At 41.0% G+C, this 19,042-nt stretch overlaps 1 protein-coding gene across 5 annotated transcripts in view; it reads right to left on the minus strand.

Moving 5' to 3' along the window:
• The window catches only part of DPP6 (dipeptidyl peptidase like 6), a 565,250-nt gene that overhangs the window by 41,404 nt on the left and 504,804 nt on the right, over nt 1-19,042 (minus strand). For all 5 annotated transcript variants that reach the window (XM_074868891.1, XM_074868920.1, XM_074868910.1 and 2 more), the window contains exons 9-14: nt 18,751-18,905; nt 17,544-17,641; nt 12,544-12,667; nt 11,624-11,662; nt 1,163-1,270; nt 484-575 (exon numbers count right to left, since the gene is read on the minus strand). In XM_074868891.1, the coding sequence (XP_074724992.1) occupies nt 484-575; nt 1,163-1,270; nt 11,624-11,662; nt 12,544-12,667; nt 17,544-17,641; nt 18,751-18,905 (616 nt within the window). The remainder of the gene's footprint in view (nt 1-483; nt 576-1,162; nt 1,271-11,623; nt 11,663-12,543; nt 12,668-17,543; nt 17,642-18,750; nt 18,906-19,042) is intronic.

The raw sequence follows: 19,042 nt of genomic DNA on the forward strand, positions 1-19,042 counted from the left end.
ACGTAAGTTCTTGAAATGTATTTTTAAAAGTAAACATTTACAGAAGTTATTTTACAAGCATAAAGGGCAAGTCTGAAGAAGTGGGGTTTTTTTGTATTCTAACTAAATACTTTTCTGATGCACTAATATTTTTGCAGGTCAATAAAAGATTCTTTCTAAACCTGACTATCTAGGTAGTCAATGAAAATAGACTTCTTTCTTTCAGAGGTTAATATCAGAAGTTGCAGCAAGAGAAATCACTCCTCTACACAAATGTATTTAATAGTCACAGAAAGAGGGGTTTGAACTATGCAGAGAAAGTCAAAATAAGACAAGATATATGTAATGGTGTGAGAGGTTAAGACAAAATGGAGACAGCTTCTCCTGCTCTCATCTCCATCTCCTTATGCTCATACATCTCAGATGCATCACACCATTGTAACTAACTCTATAGTCCACGACTAAACAAAGGAACGCTGATTTGTCAGACCAAAGCTTACTTACATTTTATGCCTCTTTTCATCATATGCCAATAACTTTGTCACATCCCAATCGCCAGATGTAATAGACTTTAAGTTGTCGCTGCTACTATTGGGCTGCCAGAAAGAAAAGAGAATTAGATTTCTTTAGGCTTAAAAGAAGATCTCTGAGCAAAGCTTCTCTTCTGAAAAAGGGAGCTCTTTTTACTCCATTGCCTATTAAAAATAAACCATGCATCTGCAATTTCCCCCCCTCCCCCTCCTATTTCTTTGAATCTGTAGGGATAGAAATAATAGAGAGTCAGAATCACCTTAACCATAACTGCACTGAAGATAATGGGATGAATTCAGCACAGAATAGCTTCAAACCCCTTCCTCTAATCCAGCGTACCCACGAGATTCTGATTAATCCTTTATGGCAGTGCAGGGATTTACTTATTTATGTACAACTAAGGCAGCATTAAAAAATAAACCAAAGAAATTATATTGTTTAGAAAGAGACAATTGGTTGACCTGTTTCTTCTAAGTATCTCACTTGGAAATTCATGTTATCTTATGCCCAGTAAAGCATCACTGAAGGTTTGTTTTATGCAGAAGACCCACATTCTGCATTTGCACCTTCCAATCTCGCTGGTACAAGCACAGATACTACTTTTTATTGCTTGCTGCATCAGGTGAGACCCAAAGCAGCGGCAGCGAGTCACCTGTGATGATGACATGGCGATGTGGTAGAACTTCCCACGTCCTCCCTGGGGAATGGCTCGGACAAAGAAAAACTTCCGACCATCCTTGGAAAAAATCGGCTCTTCATTCTGTAAGCAGCAAATTTAAGGGTTGTATTACTGTTAATTTATTGCATTTAAAATTGCTCAGCACTGCAAAGCCCTGTGAAATTAATTCACAGTGAAATAGAGAGTGCTCTTCAACAGCAACCTGAGGCAAACAAAAAGCCCACTGAATATTGAAGAAAGTTTTGAAGATTATTGCTTCTTGCTCTCAGGAAAGTAGACACCTTTCAGCTGTGGGAAGACAGGGAGACAGGCAGCAAGGAGAGTTCCTTGGCTATAAAGTCAATTCCTGTTTGCAAAGCAAAAAGTACACATACAGCTGACTTCTTGGGGCAGTTGGAATAAAGCCTTCAGAAATGGTTTGAACCTCACTGGCACAAGTATGACAGAACCTGTTTACTCTGCTGGAAGAACTGACCTATTCCTGTACTCGAGGAAACACAACTAGCAGCATCTAACTGCTGTCTTTTCCTGCTCTCTTACAAATGCTTATTTCACTGAATTATTTACAAAGGGGAGGATATCTTGCAAAACTGTCTTTGACACAGAGCTCCCAGGTGAACGTGATGATTGACTTTTATTGGGTGACTAGAACTTTCAACCAGGGATAGAAGAGACTCAGCAGAAGGAAATCAAACACCACATATGGTAAGCAAGCACTTCCTGGAAGGGTCTTCATCTTCTTTTTGTACAGGAACCCTGAGGCACATGGGAAGTCTCCACTGCAGGAGCTGTTAAACAGAACATTACAAGGGAAAGCAGAAGGATGGTCCATATGGTGTGACACAGTAGCACTGTACCAAGGGAACTGGCTAGATGAAACTCCTCTACTCTGAATCTTGAATAGCTGGGACTAAAACAAAAGCTGAACCTCTGCTGAACCTCTCCTGTGATATCAGGCTTTTCTGGGGACTGGCCGATCCCTGCCTTCCCTGGCCCAGCTTCGTGGATCCTTCTTCTTCAAGGGCAGCCAACAAGGAAACTGTTGCTCAGCCTCTTCTGGGTTCTCCTCTGGGTCAGTGTTAGTCAAACACCCTGGCTTTCTGCTTGGCATGTGTCAAGATACCACACTTGAACCAGCAAGAACTTGGTTGTGCAGGGAGATTTATGGCTAATGCAAACACCTACAGCAAAGAAACATTTTTATTTCTCATAAGCTAACACATTATTCTTACTGTAAGTTCCTTTGCTTCCAGTTCTTCACTGATTAATTGTTTTCCACTGTTTATCAGATTTATCAACACTGTATTAGGTGTTCAAACTGTTTGGTTTTCCTTTTATTTTCCCCTGTTTATGTTTTTAATATATTTTAAAATATGCCCATTTACAGCTTGTTGCAGGTCTATGAAATAATGGTTTCATTTGTTTCTCACACTGTTCTTGAACCTGAAACATGAAACTCTGTATTATTTCCAAATGTCTTTCAAGACAAGAGGAACCTCACTAAAAAAACACTGTGAATGATAACTTGGGCAAACCTTCTGCTCGACAGGTTTTCCTTTACAGAGGTAATAGCAATGAGTTCACTGTATATTTCTATATCTGTGCCTACTTCATTATATATTCTAGCAATACGTCTCTGCCAGCGAGAGCAGGCATCGTGCAGATTGGTTTGAGCTTCATTCAGAGTTACAGGAGAAGGAGGGACACGGCACAGATGACAGATGTGAGGTTTTAGCATTCGGCTGATGTAATGAGACAGCCTGTTTGCATGTTCCTGTTGCTGGAAAGACAATGCATTAATACAACCAGAACTTTGTTTAGATCTTCACAGAGATGGTGACTTATCCCAGATGGCAAATGGGGGGGACGTCAGGCTGAAAGGCTTTTGGAACAGGATTTTATACTGTGGGGAGCTACACTGGGCACATAATTAAAATATTCTGCATGTGATAGAATTTGAGCCTTTGGTTGACTATTATCAGTGGCAGTCCCCTGGAAAAGGGGAAACATAACCCCCATTTTTTAAAAAAGGCAAGATCATGGAGCAGATCCTCCTGGAAACTATTTGGGGCACATGGAAAATAAGGAGGTGATTGGTGACAGCCAGCATGGCTTCAGTAGGGGCAAATCATGCCTGACAAATTTGGTGGCCTTCTACAATTGAGTTACAGCATTGATGGATAAGGGAAGAGCAACTGATGTCATCCACCCAGAATTGTGCAAAGCATTTGCCACTGTCCCGCATGACATCCTTGTCTCTAAATTGGAGAGACATGGATTTGACAGATGGACCACTCGGTGGATAAGGAATCGGCTGGATGGTCGCACTCAAACTGTTGTGATCAACGGCTCGATGTCCAAGTGGAGAGCAGTGACGAGGGGCGTTCCTCAGGGGTCGGTGTTGGGACCAGCGCTGTTTAACATCTTTGTGGGTGACATGGATGGTGGGATTGAGTGAAGCCTCAGCAAGTTTGCCAATGACACCAAGCTGTGTGGTGTGGCTGACATGCTGGAGGGAAAGGATGGGCCATCCAGAGGGACCTGGACAGGCCTGAGAGGTGGGCCCGTGCAAACCTCATGAAGGTCAACAAGGCCAAGCGCAAGATCCTGCACATGGGTCAGGGCAATCCCAAGCACAAATACAGGCTGGGTGAAGAGTGGATTGAGAGCAGCCCTGCAGAGAAGGACTTGGGGGTATTAGTGGATGGACAACTGACTATGAGACAGCAATGTGTGCTTGCAGCCCAGAAAGCCAACTGTATCCTGGGCTGCATCAAGAGAAGTTGGAGTTGTTCACCCTGGAGAAGAGAAGGCTCTGGGGAGGCCTTATAGCAGCCTTCCAGTACTTAAAGGGGGCCTACAGGAAAGATGGGGAGGGACTCTTTATCAGGGAGTGTAGGGATAGGACGAAGGAAATGGTTTTAAACTGAAAGAGGGTAGATTTAGATTAGATAGAAGGAAGAAATTCTTTACTGTGAGGGTAGTGAGATGCTGAAGCAGGTTCCCCAGAGAAGTTGTGGCTGCCCCCTCCCTGGAAGTGTTCAAGGCCAGGTTGGACGGGGCTTTGAGCAACCTGGTGGAAGGTGTCCCTGCCCATGGCAGGGGGTGTGGATATAGATGATCTTTAAGGTCCCTTCCAAGCCAAACCATTCAATGATTCTATGATTATTGACTGAATCCCACAACACTAGAACAGAAGATCCCTCCTTGAAAATCATAGGAGACCGATTTAATGCTGGTAAAAGAAAATACCCTTCCTATGTAGCATGTAGGGAAATTATGGAAATTTTTGACACAGGAGGCTTATGGAAGCTGCTAGTATCAGAAGGTGTGAAAAGCAATTGAACAAACTTATGATTCATTAGCAGATCCTAAAGGGAATAGACACGGATATAATCTCAAATGTCTGTAATCTTTTTATTGTAGGTGGTGGTGAAATATGAAAGGACTGGACTGTGGAAAGCAGACAGCTCACACACTGTCCTTAAATACCATCAGCTGTTGTGTCTGTTAAAGGCAGAATGATGGAGCAGAGGAAGCAATGGTGAGACTCGGTAGGGCACTTCTTAAGTTCTTATGGCTCTTCTTGTCTTTTTTGCTCAGCTAGATCTCTGTATTGAGACAAATGAATTCTATCCAAACAGTCAAGGTCAGTTTCCAGAAATCCTCTGCTTTGTGCAGATGAAGGCCAAAGCTGTCCTCACGTCAGCTACATGTAGCAATAACTCAGTGCTCTCAGACTCAGGTATAAGGGGAGAAAAAAAGTAAGGTAACTCTTATGATAGGACAGCGGCTTAAATTGAAGCTTAAATCAGACTAAGTGTGGGTCCCCAATCCCATTTGCCTTTCTGGGGCCTGTGTGAACAGACAGTGGCCTGGTTCAGGGAGCAGATCTATCCAGAGCTGTTCACCTGGGATGAGCGATTGCCCCTGGATGGAGGAGGAAGGAAATAGGTGGTTGGAGCTGAAGACTACACAGTCATCCTCAGAGTTGAAGGAATAATCACTAAACAAAGGATGACCCTGTGGCTGGAGAAGGAATTGGGGCTAACCAACTTGCATTGCTATCAATAAAAGAAAGAGGCAGCAACTCCATTTCCAGCAACCTGTTTATTGCTATATATCAAAATGATGTCATCAAAGACTTCAGCTTTGGTGGAAGAGATAAGGTGATGGGAGGCTGCTGGAGAGCACTGTGACTCCTGGAGGGATCAGTGCCGGAGTTCAGAATTGCGCAATACAGGTCACTGCAAATGGTCAGGAGAAGAAGAAACCAAGGAGTGCCTCGGAGGCTTATCCCAACTTTGGCAGAAACAGGATGAATGAGGGGACAATGCTAAATGCAGTCTGAACTTCTACAGGTCTTAGAGAGGGGCATGAAGTCCTGGAGTAAGGAATAACAATTAGAAAAAAAAAAAGAAAAAAAAAAGAATGTATTTGGTTGTGTTTGGAGAGGTATCACTGAGCATCACTGGATCTGCAGCCACCTGAGGAAGACTCCTCTGGTGAAAGAAGGAAAGGCAAGGTGCATGCAGGATTGTGGGGAGTGCACAAGTGTCTCTGATCTTGAGGATTTCCATGATCAAACATCCACTGGGACAAACATTAGAAAGAGAAATTACCCACTTTATGGTGAGTCAGAGTGCAAGAAAGCCATGTGGACCCATAAGTACAGCACCACCAAAACCACCCACACATTAACAGAGGTCAAATACTCATCATATTGCAGCACCACAGGTTGCAGCTCCAAACTGGTCTGTCTGTGCTCCCATGGTTCAACACACTCCCTGCCTTCTGCTCTTCTAGAGTACAGTGCTTCACATGCTTTTGGCTGAACTCCATGTGTTTCCTCACAGAAATTGGTGGGAAAGCAGATTCTTTGAAGTTTGGTTTTATTACTGACTTGAGAATTATAATTCCATAAGACAATTCTTCCTGGTTCATCCTCGAGTTTTAAAACCAATTAATCTGAATAACTCAATCCTTTCCAGTTGATTCTCTGATACATTTTTCCTTTCTCAGCAGTCTCCTGCCCTCTCTGTCTGATCAACCTTTGCCCATGTCTTGGGTTTGAGTGAGTGGTGGGGGTTTTTGGTAGCAGGAAAGGGGGCTACAGTGGTGGCCCCTGTGAGAAGCCTCTCAAATCTTCCCTTGCTCCAAGTCGGACCCACCTCTGGCCAAGTCCGAGCCAATTAGTGACAGTGGCTGCGCCTCTGTGATAACATATTTAAGAAGGGCAACTTGGGAGGAGGAGTTGGAGTTGTGAAGAGAACATCTGTACGAACACTGAGGTCAGTGGAAAGAAGGAGACGCAGAGAGGGAGGTGCGCTGGAGCAGAGACCCCCTGCAGCCTGTGGTGAGATGGCAGGGCCACTTCCCCTTGCCACCCATGGAGGTCACCAGTGGAGCAGATGCCCACCAGCAGCCTGTAGAGTGCCCCACACTGGAGCAGGTGACAGAAGGAGGTCAGGACTCTGTGGGGAGAAGAAGTTGTAGTTTGGCACTGGAAGGACTGCAACATGCGGGGGTGACCCATGCCAGAGCAGCTAGGAAAATGCTGCAGCCTGAGGGAGTCACTCATGTCAGAGAAAGTTTGTGGAGGACTGTCTCCCATGAGAGGGACACCACACTGAAGCAGGGCAAGAATGTCAGAAGTTTTCCCCCCCCGCAAGGTGGAAGAAGTGGCAGGAATGACTGCACCCCCCATTCCCTGTCCCCTGTGCCACTGGGACAGATGAGGTAGAGATATTGGGAGCAAAGCTGAGTCTGGGGAGAAGGGAGGGTGGGGGAAGGTGTTTTCAAGATGTGGCAATGCTTCTCATGGTCCTACTCTGTTACGTGTTGTTGTTGTTAGTATCTGTATTAAATTTATGTTCTTTTTTCTTTCCCTAACTAGTCTGTCTTTTGCCAGTGACTGTAATGGGTGAGTCATCCCTCCTTCTCCTTATCTCGATTGCCAATCCTTTTGCTTTATTTTCTCCTTCCCAGTGCTGGGGGGGAAGGGGGGGTGTGAGCAGCTGTGTGGTGCTCAGTTGCCCTCTGAGCTCAAACCATGACAGCCCATATCCCAGAAGTAATGATTTTGCTCTGTAGGTATTTTTCTTTCAGGGCAATGTCCTGATACTTTAAGTGTCACAGGGCCATAGTGCTGATAAACAGGTAAGTGTGACATGAATCCTTTTAATCCTTTGCAGTTTGGTAAACACTTCACTGAAATCTAACAAAGTGTTAAAAATGTGCATTGGCTTTACTGCAACAATGAAGTCACCTCCTCTTTGGGGCACAGGAGGAAGATCTCCTTCCATCCCCTGACACACTCAGCCCCTGGGGAAATGCTGAGTTTCATCCTCCATCCCTGTCCCCCTGCTCATATGTGGTTGGGTGCACAACACCAATGGCCATCTCTGAAGCCAGGGTACCTGCTCCAAGGTTCATCAAATGGAGAGGAGAGGAGCCCATGCTTCTGGGTATCAGTCCCCTCCAATGGATGAAATTAGAACTCTTCATTTAAGCACCAAAGACTCTGTTTGTAGCCAGAAGCTGCTTTGTTAGCTCTGGCAGATGAATTTGGATGTTTGAATTATGGGACTCTGGGTTCTATTTCTGCTACATCCTTTGTCTTTAGAGTAACATTAGGTCAGTTACAGGTTGTCACATGACAAAAGGGCTTTACAGGGTGAAAAAGTCAGTCTTGTTTCTAAGGTTCTCTGAACTCTGTTTTTATTTTAAAAATCTCATTTCATACCACCTATGTGTAAGAATCATTACTGGGTTATCATGCTGTCAGAATTAAGGCAAGCGAGTTGTAAAAGCAAAATGGTGTGAGGTTTTCAACATCTCAACCTTTTGACAGAGAAAATATCTTTAGTTTCAGACTGAGGTGATCTGAAACACTAGGGAAATAGGACTGGAAATAAAATGCAACCCGAAGGAATTGTTATCAGGGGAGGCCAGCCAGCCCATGCAGGCAGTTTTGGAGGCTTTATGTCTCTGAACAATTTTGTGGTAATCTCCTGGTCCTGCCAACAACAGTGTCAAAGCCTATAGCCTTTGGTGGAGTTGGAATTGCACCCTGGTTTATAATTAAATTTGTTGAGGCCACATTCACAATTAAATAAATAAACCAATTAAAATACCAGTAAAGTTTTCTTCAGCAGGTGCTCAGAAATTGTCTTATTTCTCCCTTGCTGACTCATTGTCTGCATATGACCATCATTGGCGCTACTGGAAAATGGCTTCTTCACAAAAATTGAAACAAAATTGTTTACAGCTATAATTACTGTTTTGAAGAGTTTGTATACTTAAGCAAAAGTATGAGTAAAGTTCAGTCTGGCTCTTACGCTCAGAAGTGCACAAGCAAGTATATAAATAAAAGCAGTAAAAACTTCCAAAGTCCCTAGTCAGTTTTGGTGAACATGTGCTTGTTCTTATTTGTGCAAAAGGTTTGAAAACACTGGCCATATCATCTGACAAGGAGTGACAGATACTTTCTAGCAAAACCTGTGTAAATACTGTATATTTCTCATTATACTTTGAGTAATTTATCCTATTTTTCAGCTACACAGACAGTGACAGCAGTATTTCTTTTTGCATGTGTTGGAGAGATACTCTCCAAATATTTTGGACTTGAATAAAATTAATTCATGAACTTAAGCCCAAAAGGGAACATGAGATCATTTACTATGACCTTCCATACACAGACTATTAAATGTCACTGAGTTACCAAACTACTACTACCACAACAACAAAATTTGAATTCATGGGTCGTATGCCCTATCTCAGAACTTCCAGTATTTCAGACAGATGAAAAAAGTCAACCCTGTCATCCTTGGAGACTCCCTCATGTCCCTGGTGAGTATCACCTGATACTGATGCTTTTCTCTTCTTGTCTCCTGCTGCCTCCCAATCTACTGTGAAGTTTGCCCCTATTCCAGGAAGACCACATGCACTTAAATTCCCAAGCAAAAGGTAAAGCTCCTGTATGCTTTTCAAACCAGGTGTATGGAGTACTTTGAAGAAGTATTCTAAAGAATGAGGCAAGCAGTTCAATTCCTCCATCCTATTGATTTGAATTTGGGGTACTTCTCAGAAGGAGGTTTGGCCAACGGAGCATAAAGAACAAGTTGGCCAACCAGGCAGTGGGTGTTTCTTCAGAGTGGGCTGAATTATGCTCAAGGTCCATTGACTGTGTGACCACACTGCTCACCATACTGGCTGTCTACAGAGGGAAATTGGGTACCTGGCTCATATGAATATACCTATATTAAAATGTCTCAACCAAGGAGTCTTCATCCTGAGCTGAGTCACACTTCTGAGCTCCTTCAGTAGCTGCCTAATGTGCAATTCATCTCCTCCTTAAAGAGGATAGGGGACTCACACTAGCATTTAACATTTTCACATCGTTCTCACAGTCCAACACACATGCCATGAAAATAACTTTCCAGTTATCTAGATTAATGTGTCATAGAGTAAAAGGTAAATATAGAAAATACAATTATCCTAGCAATTTCATATTCAATCAAAACTAGAATTTTAAGTAATTTTGTTGTCAGAAATTTGGGCAAAAGAGCTCTGTAATTCTTCAGACTCTTACAAAAGCTTTTGAAGAATACTATCAAGTGTCTCCAAAGTCCATAGCAAATGCTCTCTTAGTTTAGTACTGAGATGTTTGACTCATTTGGCTGTAATGAACACCCTTCTCTAACCTCAAACTCAGTATATGATGTTTGGAGATGCAGTAAAACAAACTATATTTCCCTGGAGCAGGCCTGTTAGAGAATGATAGATCAGGACAAAGCACCATGCTTGTCCATGTAGTAGCTAAATGACTAAAGAACCACAGCAGTGTAAAAACACAAGGTCTACTCTATTGCGTTAATGGAGGTCCCAGTAAATAGCAGTGAAAGGATTAAAACTATCCTTGGATTTATGAAAGAAATGAATCCTGTGAAGTACTTTTTTTTAGATACAAAATATGAGCAATTTCATTTTCTCTTGGCTTGTCTTTGAAGCTTTTGTTTTCTACTCAAGCCAAGGCTGCCCTTATGAATGTAAAGAATACTTCAGCAGCATTTTTACTCTATACCTGAGTATACCAGCAAAAGATTATTTGAAATGGTTGGAGCACAAAATCTATTTCCTCTGTAAAATCATTTTTTATCTGGATCAGACATAGCCCATTGCTGTAGGACAGCCACTGGAACAGAGGAGATCATTGTTCTTGCTGTGAACTGATATACTGCAGTTTCTACGGGTTCTTGGATCCTCTGAACAAGCTGTGACAAAAATATGAAATGCTTTAAATCTGGACTTGGAAGAATATAGTACAAGATCTTTATCTGACATGCTACTCCCTGTCTGGCATTCTCATATCCCATGAAAAACAGTTCACTGTCGTGGCTGAATTGGTATCAGCAGCTTCTCTCTAAAGAACAGCTTAATCAAATCTGAGGTCACTTCACAAACTGACTGCTGGGGAAGTGTTATAAATGATCTTCCAGAGATATACGTGCTGGAAATCTAGAGGTTTTATATAGACATATGTTGAAAAAAAAAACCTTTTCAACAAAAAAAAAAAGCATATATAAAAAGAAAAATCCCATAAATTGAAATTTGTTGGAGGTTTAAACTGTTTCCTATTTTCTTTTTTTTTTTTTTTTTTTTTTTTCAGGATTTATTTTCATCTTTGTTCTATTTCATTTGGGTGATGGGAGCACAGAGTGATACAATGTAATAGTATTATGTGCAAGTTACAGTGTCAGAAGAATTATGGGACTCAGCTGTCTGTTAAAACAGGGTATTAAACTGCAAAAGGTAGTTTCTCCCCATTCTGTGCTCCATGTAAGCTCTCATTGTTTTAATTGCCCCATCAACACTTTTATTTTATTTTTCACCTTCTTACATGTGCAAATAGCTGCAGAGTAACATAGATAATTTTGTCAAATTGAGCTTAAATGACTTAAAAGTCCTACCTGCATGATTCTGTCTCTAAATGGACATAGGCACACTTAACAAAATGACCTTTGATCTTCTGTTTTCAACAGTGGACTTCTTTCCTGTCTAGAAGACCAGAAAACAACTACCGTACTGCTTAAAATCATCATCAGTCTCAACATATGGTGTGAAGGACTACCTCTGAGGCTGACAAGTCTCACACAGATACTGTCAGTGGGTGAATTTCCACCAGCATCGGATTTTCATCTCTTTTAAATCCAAGTAAATTGCAGGCAATGAACTGAGGGACCTACCAGAGAAGATGGCATCTTCAATAGATGAGAACTTGTATATTACTGTGAAACTGTTTTCTATAACACAAACCATGCCATCTTCCAAGTATCTTTCTCAGGTCTGGAAATCAGTTTTTCTCTTTGGGGGAAAAACAAAGAAAGAAAAAACCTACCAAAAACTTGACCACAAAGAGAAAATCACTATTACCTGTCTGTGCAGCCAGCCTTCGCTTTCATCTTCATGTTTCTAAAACAAAACAAGATCATTAAATACCATACGTCGTGTGTATGACATTTACTTATCAGTGCAGGAAGCAGTTTGATTTAATCTGAAAAGTTGTGCAGAAGCACAAAGGAACTGCTTAAATACGTGCTTAGGAGTATAATCCAGTGACTGCTCTCCTTGGCTTTCCTCTCTGATGAATAAGCATGCACTCATTCAAGAAAGCATTTTACTCATACAGACAAAACACATAAATCCACAAGAGATATTATTCTCCAAAGAAATAAAGATTGTTAAGAAGTAAATAAAGGTTGAAATAAAAGTCGTTAAGAAAAGATTCTGCACTGTGCTCTATGCACTGTATTGCCTCATTTTTTCAAGGGATAGATATATCAGAATACTCTTCTAGTGTGCAAACACCTATGCCAATTTAAAAGATGGTATCTGCTAATACTTACAGAGGTTACATCAATACACCCTTTATATTAGTATGTCTATAGAAGGTGTAATTAACTAAAATGAAATTGTGGGTAGATGAGCATGACCCATTTTTAATGCCATTAAATATATATAATGCCATTAAACTGGAATGTTGCAAAAATATTCAGGTTACAAACTGTTGATGTGTGTGTGCTTGGGCATGTGTACAGTTATTTCAGGACAAGTAACCACACTCTTACACACACATATGTACACACACAGTGTGTGCAGGGACATACCATTCCTGTCTTTTTAGAAGGTGTAAAAAAAAAAAAGTAACTGTTGCAAACATTGTTTATATTCTGTGTCTGCCTAAATAAATGAGTGCCAGCTGACTTGTCATCAGGCAAGATAACTGAAATACTTTCTCCTTACATGGGTTATGAAAATTGATGGTGAATGACCATTTGGCTCATCTCTCCTACCTTTGTGCAGACTCCTGTGGTGGCGTCACAGAGCGTCAGGATAGACACGTTCTGGGCCCTGTTCAGCCAGTTCACTGCCACCTTGGTGCTGGTTGCCCATTTCACCATGGTTATGTAGTAGTCCCTGTAAACACAGACATATATGAAAAAAATCACAATACTGACATCCTCATGAATTGCCACATGGCAGAGCAGTCAGAGGCTGCTGCAGGCAAATGGTCCAGGAGAGATCTCTGGTTATTAAGAATGCTACATCTTGATGTCTCTAGACTTCCTTATGTATGGATTTCAACCCCTAAAAATGACATTTTTAGGGCTGTGAAGGTGTTTTATCTGCCACTTCTGAAAGTCATTTTCAAAGAAGAGACGAATGCAGAGATAAAGAATCTTTCAAGCTATTCAGTCTTCCAAGAAGGACTGACATGCCTCGAGCTACAAATTTATGCACAGGTGGAAAAGAAATTGCAAACAATTTCCATTCTGAGCACACTAACTGGCTGACTCAGACCCATCACTGCCAATGGTTGGATTCTTTATGCTTATGAAGAGTTAATGGCCTCTAAATATGCCTACTACACACCAAAATATCCATAAATGATGCATTAAAAGGAAAATAGCAAGAAGGATAGAGTTTAGAGAGACATGGGGTTTCTGTAAAGCAGATGCAGCTGGTTCATAAAGACATCAGCAGAGATGTGACAGTTTACATTGGCAAAACCACTGTTCCAGACTCCCTGTACCATCCTCTACTGCTGGACATATTCAGGTTGTGATAGTACTTGGAGGAAATCACCAGTGTGGGCTGCACATTCCTGTAATCAATATCTTGCCCAAGAAAACATAGGAAAAGGTCTGTGCGACAGTGAGCAATGGAACCACCTAGGCTGGGCTGGGCTGGAAAATACAGGGTCACAAATAAATACACCAATGGTCACCTTCTCGGAGCCAGTCTGCAGTGGTACTCACAGATGGCCACCTCTGCAGCAATTCAGGGCTTCACCACTTACCATCTGTAGGGTAAAACTCTCCCTGAGCTGACAAAGCTGGTGATGTTATAATATACTCTGGGCTATGTGGGCCAAAGACATGCTTAAATTGTAATATGACTTTTCACAGCATACGGTCTATAAAAAATTTATTAGTTCATTTGTTTGCTATAAAATATGTATAAGAAATTGTTGCTCTCATTGGAATTAATGTGCTGTGTCACTGGAGAGTACTCTGCGTTCTGGCAAGCACTCCTGCATATACTAAAGAGAAAGGGCAAAAGCAACAAAGGACCGTTTGTCTAGCAAAATAACAAGTTGGAAATTGATTTTGTAGTTTTCAGTAATATGTAGTGCCTGAATTTGGCTGGGGAAAAATAACAAAAGATGTCAATGACTGCATCCACTGCACTGGAGGGAAACTTACTTCCAGGTGAGAAAACAGCAGTCTGAAAATTCAGTGCCTGAAATAAAATCGTAATTTTACTCTTTATCAGCAACATCACTGGCCCTAAGAGGAAAAAACCAACAAAGCAAAATTAAACTGTACAACCATCTCTTCTTTCTCTCCAAAATTAACTGAGCAGATTCAGTCTCCCCAGAAAAGGAATGTGAATTTAGTACACATTGTGGCTTGAAGCCTTTTTTCTGTAAATCCAATTTAAAGTTTGAAGGTAATATATTCAATTTATACATCCTTCTCACTGTTTGAACACAGGAGCCACAGTTCTTTTTCAGGAATTTTTAATTATTATTTTAGGTCAAACATTATCTTCCCTGTCACCCCAGAGATGGACATGGAATCTCAATTTCTCTCTGAAGCCTCTCCCAGCCATCAAGCCCATGGATACCCCAGCCAGCAGACAACTGCAGATACTTGTATAGCTATTATTCTAGTCTCAGCATAGTGTGGAGTCTTTAATTTATTTCACTTCACATCTCTTCTGTAGGACAACCAAGTTTTATGCTTCCCATTTTGCAGAGGAAAATGAGACAATAAGGTGTGATTCATCTCGGTTAATTTTAAACATCTGCAGCTCCAACAGCTGCACTGGTTGAGCAGCCAGCAGAGAGAAACAGGGGTTCAGTGCATTTCCCAAGCTCTCTTCCCACGACCTGTCCCAGATGTTATACAAAGCTGATTTAAGGAGAACCTGTTTCTTCCCATAGAGTGAAATCTAAATCAGATGCCCAACAAGTTTGTGTGTAGATATTCACATCAGAGCAGGTTACATCCTCCCGAAGGAAAGGAATAGCTTGTCTGAGTCCCTTCAGGAAGGGTGCAGTGACGCTGAGCTTTCAAATGTATTTCCCCATCCCAGTAAGATGTTGATGGTTGGGTTTGTAATCATCTGAGACTGGTAATTGTGTATCGCCCTTATGCATACCCTAACTTTACTTGGCTGCTTTCTGGAAGTATGAATCTAAAATATGAATACTTAAATTATGACAACAGTAATAAAGCCATAAACACCACAAAGAACAGACAATGATATATTACGTGGCCAAGTGACAGGCAGCAGCCCAGCCCGCGGTCCCTGGGGCACAGCTGGCTCCTGCCTCTGATCCAGACTCCAGTGGTCTGAGTTTCTCCATTATTTATTTGTTTATGACCCATGCAAAGGCCAGTGATGATTTCTGCACTGAGGGGAGATAACATATTTCTTTAGTTTGCCACCTGGGATGCAAATATGACATGAGAAATAAGTTGAATCATGGTCTAATTCTGACCACCTGCTGATGTAACTCTTGGGGTCCAATGGTTTTTACCAAAAAAAAAAATGTCTGTCAGGTATTAAATGTTACAATACTTTTTTTCTCCCCCTGCAATTTCCACTCCTTCCTTTCACTTTCTTTTTCTCACAAAAAAGCATGGCACTGGAGAAAATCTGGCAAAAATGCTCAGAATAACAGATTTTTAAAAGGAAAAATTATCAAAATTGTACATTTTCCCCAAAAAATGTTTTCCCATCATCAGCTTTTATTTATTTTTTTTTTCACTGAGAAACATCCCAATTCTGTGGAAAATTTCTGACTTCCTTTAATTCTGAAAGAAAAAAGACCCTGGCATATCTCCACTTTATTCTCAGCTTTATTAATTGTACTAAACCACTTTGCTCCAGATAAAAAGACACAAAGAAGTGCCGCTCTGTCCATATATCATCTGCGTGAACAGATTGAGCACATTGAAATGCTTCAGATAGGACTGCTCTGCTTGAAGATCCTTATCACCAGCTTCCCATGCTTCTTCGAAACTCCCTTCTGTAACTAACTACGGTACATCCCTCTTGTCTGTTTTAATGAAACATTATCACACTAATCCTCTCATTTCAGAAAACATATGCATAATGAAAATGCACCCCTATTGCTCTAGCAGCACTGCTTATATCATGCCTTAGGGATGGAAATTGCCATGGTTTTGATGAAATATAAAAAGACTAATTAATTATGATATATTTTGCATCATTTTACAATATTGATTGCAACCAAATAAATTACAGCCACCCATAACCACATAGGACAAATCTATTAACAACACTTGGATTCTGCAGTCTGAAGTTATTACTCTAATTAAAATGTTTTTGAGTCTCTCTGTCTACAGAGCATGCTAGCAACAGAGAAATTATATTGTCCAGGAGCCGCAGTTCTGTGATGGGACACTGTGATGGGGATACCACGATCCTGAACTGCTGCCTGCTGTATACAGTTCTGAAGTTGTTTTTTTGAAAGACAAGTGCAGTTATGCCCTTTCGGTTTGGTCACAGGTCATACATCTTTTGTTGCATAAATGGATTTGGAGTATTTTAGAATTATTCTGTGAAAACGTGTTCTGAGGTTGACACCAGTTTTCCTAGCAAAGAAAGGCAACTCCCACCGTAAATAATTCCACTGGTTTAGTATCCTCTCATCAGATGACTACACATTCTATCCACAGGCCTTATATATTTACCATGCACAATGAAGAGCACCCCTGCACCCTCCCCTACCCTCCAAGCTGTCCTGTTTCATTAGCTCTGTGCTGTACCTCTACCTTTATTGGCACTGGAATTACAGATCCAGCAATCTAATTTAGCAATCAGTAAAAAAAGGTGAGCATGCATGCTGGTTGGATGCTTCTACAAGAACAAGTGAAGTGCTGGAAGGATTATTTCGCAGCATTACATTTGGAGGGGTCACTATGGATACTTTAGATGTAGAAGCAGAGTCTGATTTCTCCCGGCCTTCTATAAAGCTATTTCAAGTTTAAATCAAAGTTACAGAAATCTGGATTTGGATTCTGATTTTTGCAGGGGGGAGTGCCATGCATTACCTAAAGCTGCTTCTCTCCTGAACAACGTGATCTTCCCTTCAAGTGTCGACAGACCCATAAATGTAGCTCAAGCTTTGACCACATGCTGAAGTCCAAGCCAAACTTTTAAACTCTTACTGAATGCAGACCTAAGCACTTTCTTAATTAGAAGTGGGTGTCTAAGTAGTTGGCTGAATTGCAGGCCAACTTCTAAAATACACTTGCCCTAAAAACAGCAAAGAGCTTTCTTTATTATTTTTAATGAAGATTGGGCAATGTATTTGCAGAATGTCTGCTTGGTTTCACTTCTATGTTCCCATCCCAAAGCTGTGAGCTCATGTTTGCTGTGTTATAGAGCTGTCCTGTTTCTGCTTCACGGTCTTTCATACAGGCTGCAGACAATATCCCTTCTACAATGCCTGTGATTACATATGAAATGAATGTGTTCTTATGGATTTGGAGACATTCTGCCAAATTCTCTAAGAATAACCCTAATCTGCAGTCAGTCCGTGTCACAGCGATTTCAAGTAAAAAACTAATAATGTTCTATAAAATACATGTAAGAAGAAAAATAATTTGAAAAATTTTAAGCAGAGTTACACAGAATGAAACTCTTTGACAGTGGCAGAGAAAGGTACTCTAAAATGATCTTGAAAAAAGTCGGAGTCTGATTTAAAATCCCATGAGAATTGGGGTCCAGCATACCAGGGTGAGAAAGCACCTACCTCATTCTCTGATCATCTGGGGGAGTCATTTCCAGGTCATGGGTAGGTCCGTTCAGTCCAATCACATGCAAAGAAATAGTTGGATTTTCCATTCCAGCCTGGATTTTAAAATAAGAATAAATTACTGTATTTTATACAACACAGAATGGTTTTGGTTTATTACATCCCCCTGGATTATAAAATGCATTCCCATTGTATGGGGTTACGGACTGGACTGCTGCGGTAGTTCACAGGGAAACTGTGACTGTAGTGATGTAGCACAGAAGTGTGGAAAGGTTGATAGGCACATTGCAAGGGGTAGTTACACCTCTAGCCTTGGTAAAAAACGCTACTTTTCATGGCAGCTAGAAATATTGCTATTTTAAGTATCTTTTGATAAAAGGTTGTTTAACAGGATGATGGTAGATACAGTAAAATACTGATTCATTTTGTATTGTAGGAAAGGGCATCCCCTGCTGAATCATTGTTACTTTCCACAAAACCTGCATATATGTGGATATCTCTCCTGTTAAATTATGGTTCAATTTGGACCAACATGCGAGGTCTTAGGTAATCAGTGCATAAAACCAGACACCCAGAAGAAATGACTGCAGCACAGTACACTCCTGTACTGTCTTATAGCAGAAAATTACAGCAATAACAGCAGCAGTGTATTAATACCGTTAGAGAGCTGTGCTGGTGCTGTGTACCCACTGCAGGACTTCTGTACAGGCCTCTGCAATCAGGGAAAGATTGGCTCTTAAGTCTTCTCTGTCTTTCACTGTGTTCTTTGCAATGCTCAGGCACTATGTGTCTTCAAAACCAGACTATTTCCTCTGACATTAGGTCATCTTGGATATTCTAAGGAAGCCCAAATACTACATTTTCCTTCTATATAAAATAAAATTTATCTACATGCAGAAATGCTGGCTTCCAATCTCTCAGACTCCTATCTAGCATGGAAGCACAAAAAAAGAATTTTTGAATTTTATTTTAATTATATTTAGAATGACTAATACTCAAATCAGAAAACTGTAATTTTATAAATGCAACTAAAGTGTAATGAAGACCACATTCACTGGGGAACAGCTGATCTTCCCTTAGATCTTTTTATTTTCATTGCTTATGAATGTGCACTATTACACAGTCTCCTGTCTGAGCCTACTGGAAAAAAAAGATGGGTTTTTTTGGATAGAATAACAGGACTGTTTGTTTTATTTGTCCTTACCTTTGGATAATGATACGTTTTAACAGTAGGGTAAAGGCTGCCAGTGTATACTGGGATCTCCATGGTGGGGACTCTGGAGGCATTAATTGTTGCATATGCTAACCTGGTGCCATCAGGAGACCACCAATGAGCAATATGAGTCTTCAAGATCTCCTCTAATTAAAAAAAAAGAGAGAACAGAAAAAAGGGCTATTAGACGTAAATTACTAGTTATCAATAAATGAAGAAGCTTAGATATGAAAATCCCAGTCTAATCACAGCGCAGGAAAGATGTCTCAGGAATATCAATTAA

Source organism: Strix uralensis, chromosome 1 (assembly GCF_047716275.1).
Source record: "Strix uralensis isolate ZFMK-TIS-50842 chromosome 1, bStrUra1, whole genome shotgun sequence".
Classification (NCBI taxonomy): Eukaryota; Metazoa; Chordata; class Aves; order Strigiformes; family Strigidae; genus Strix; species Strix uralensis.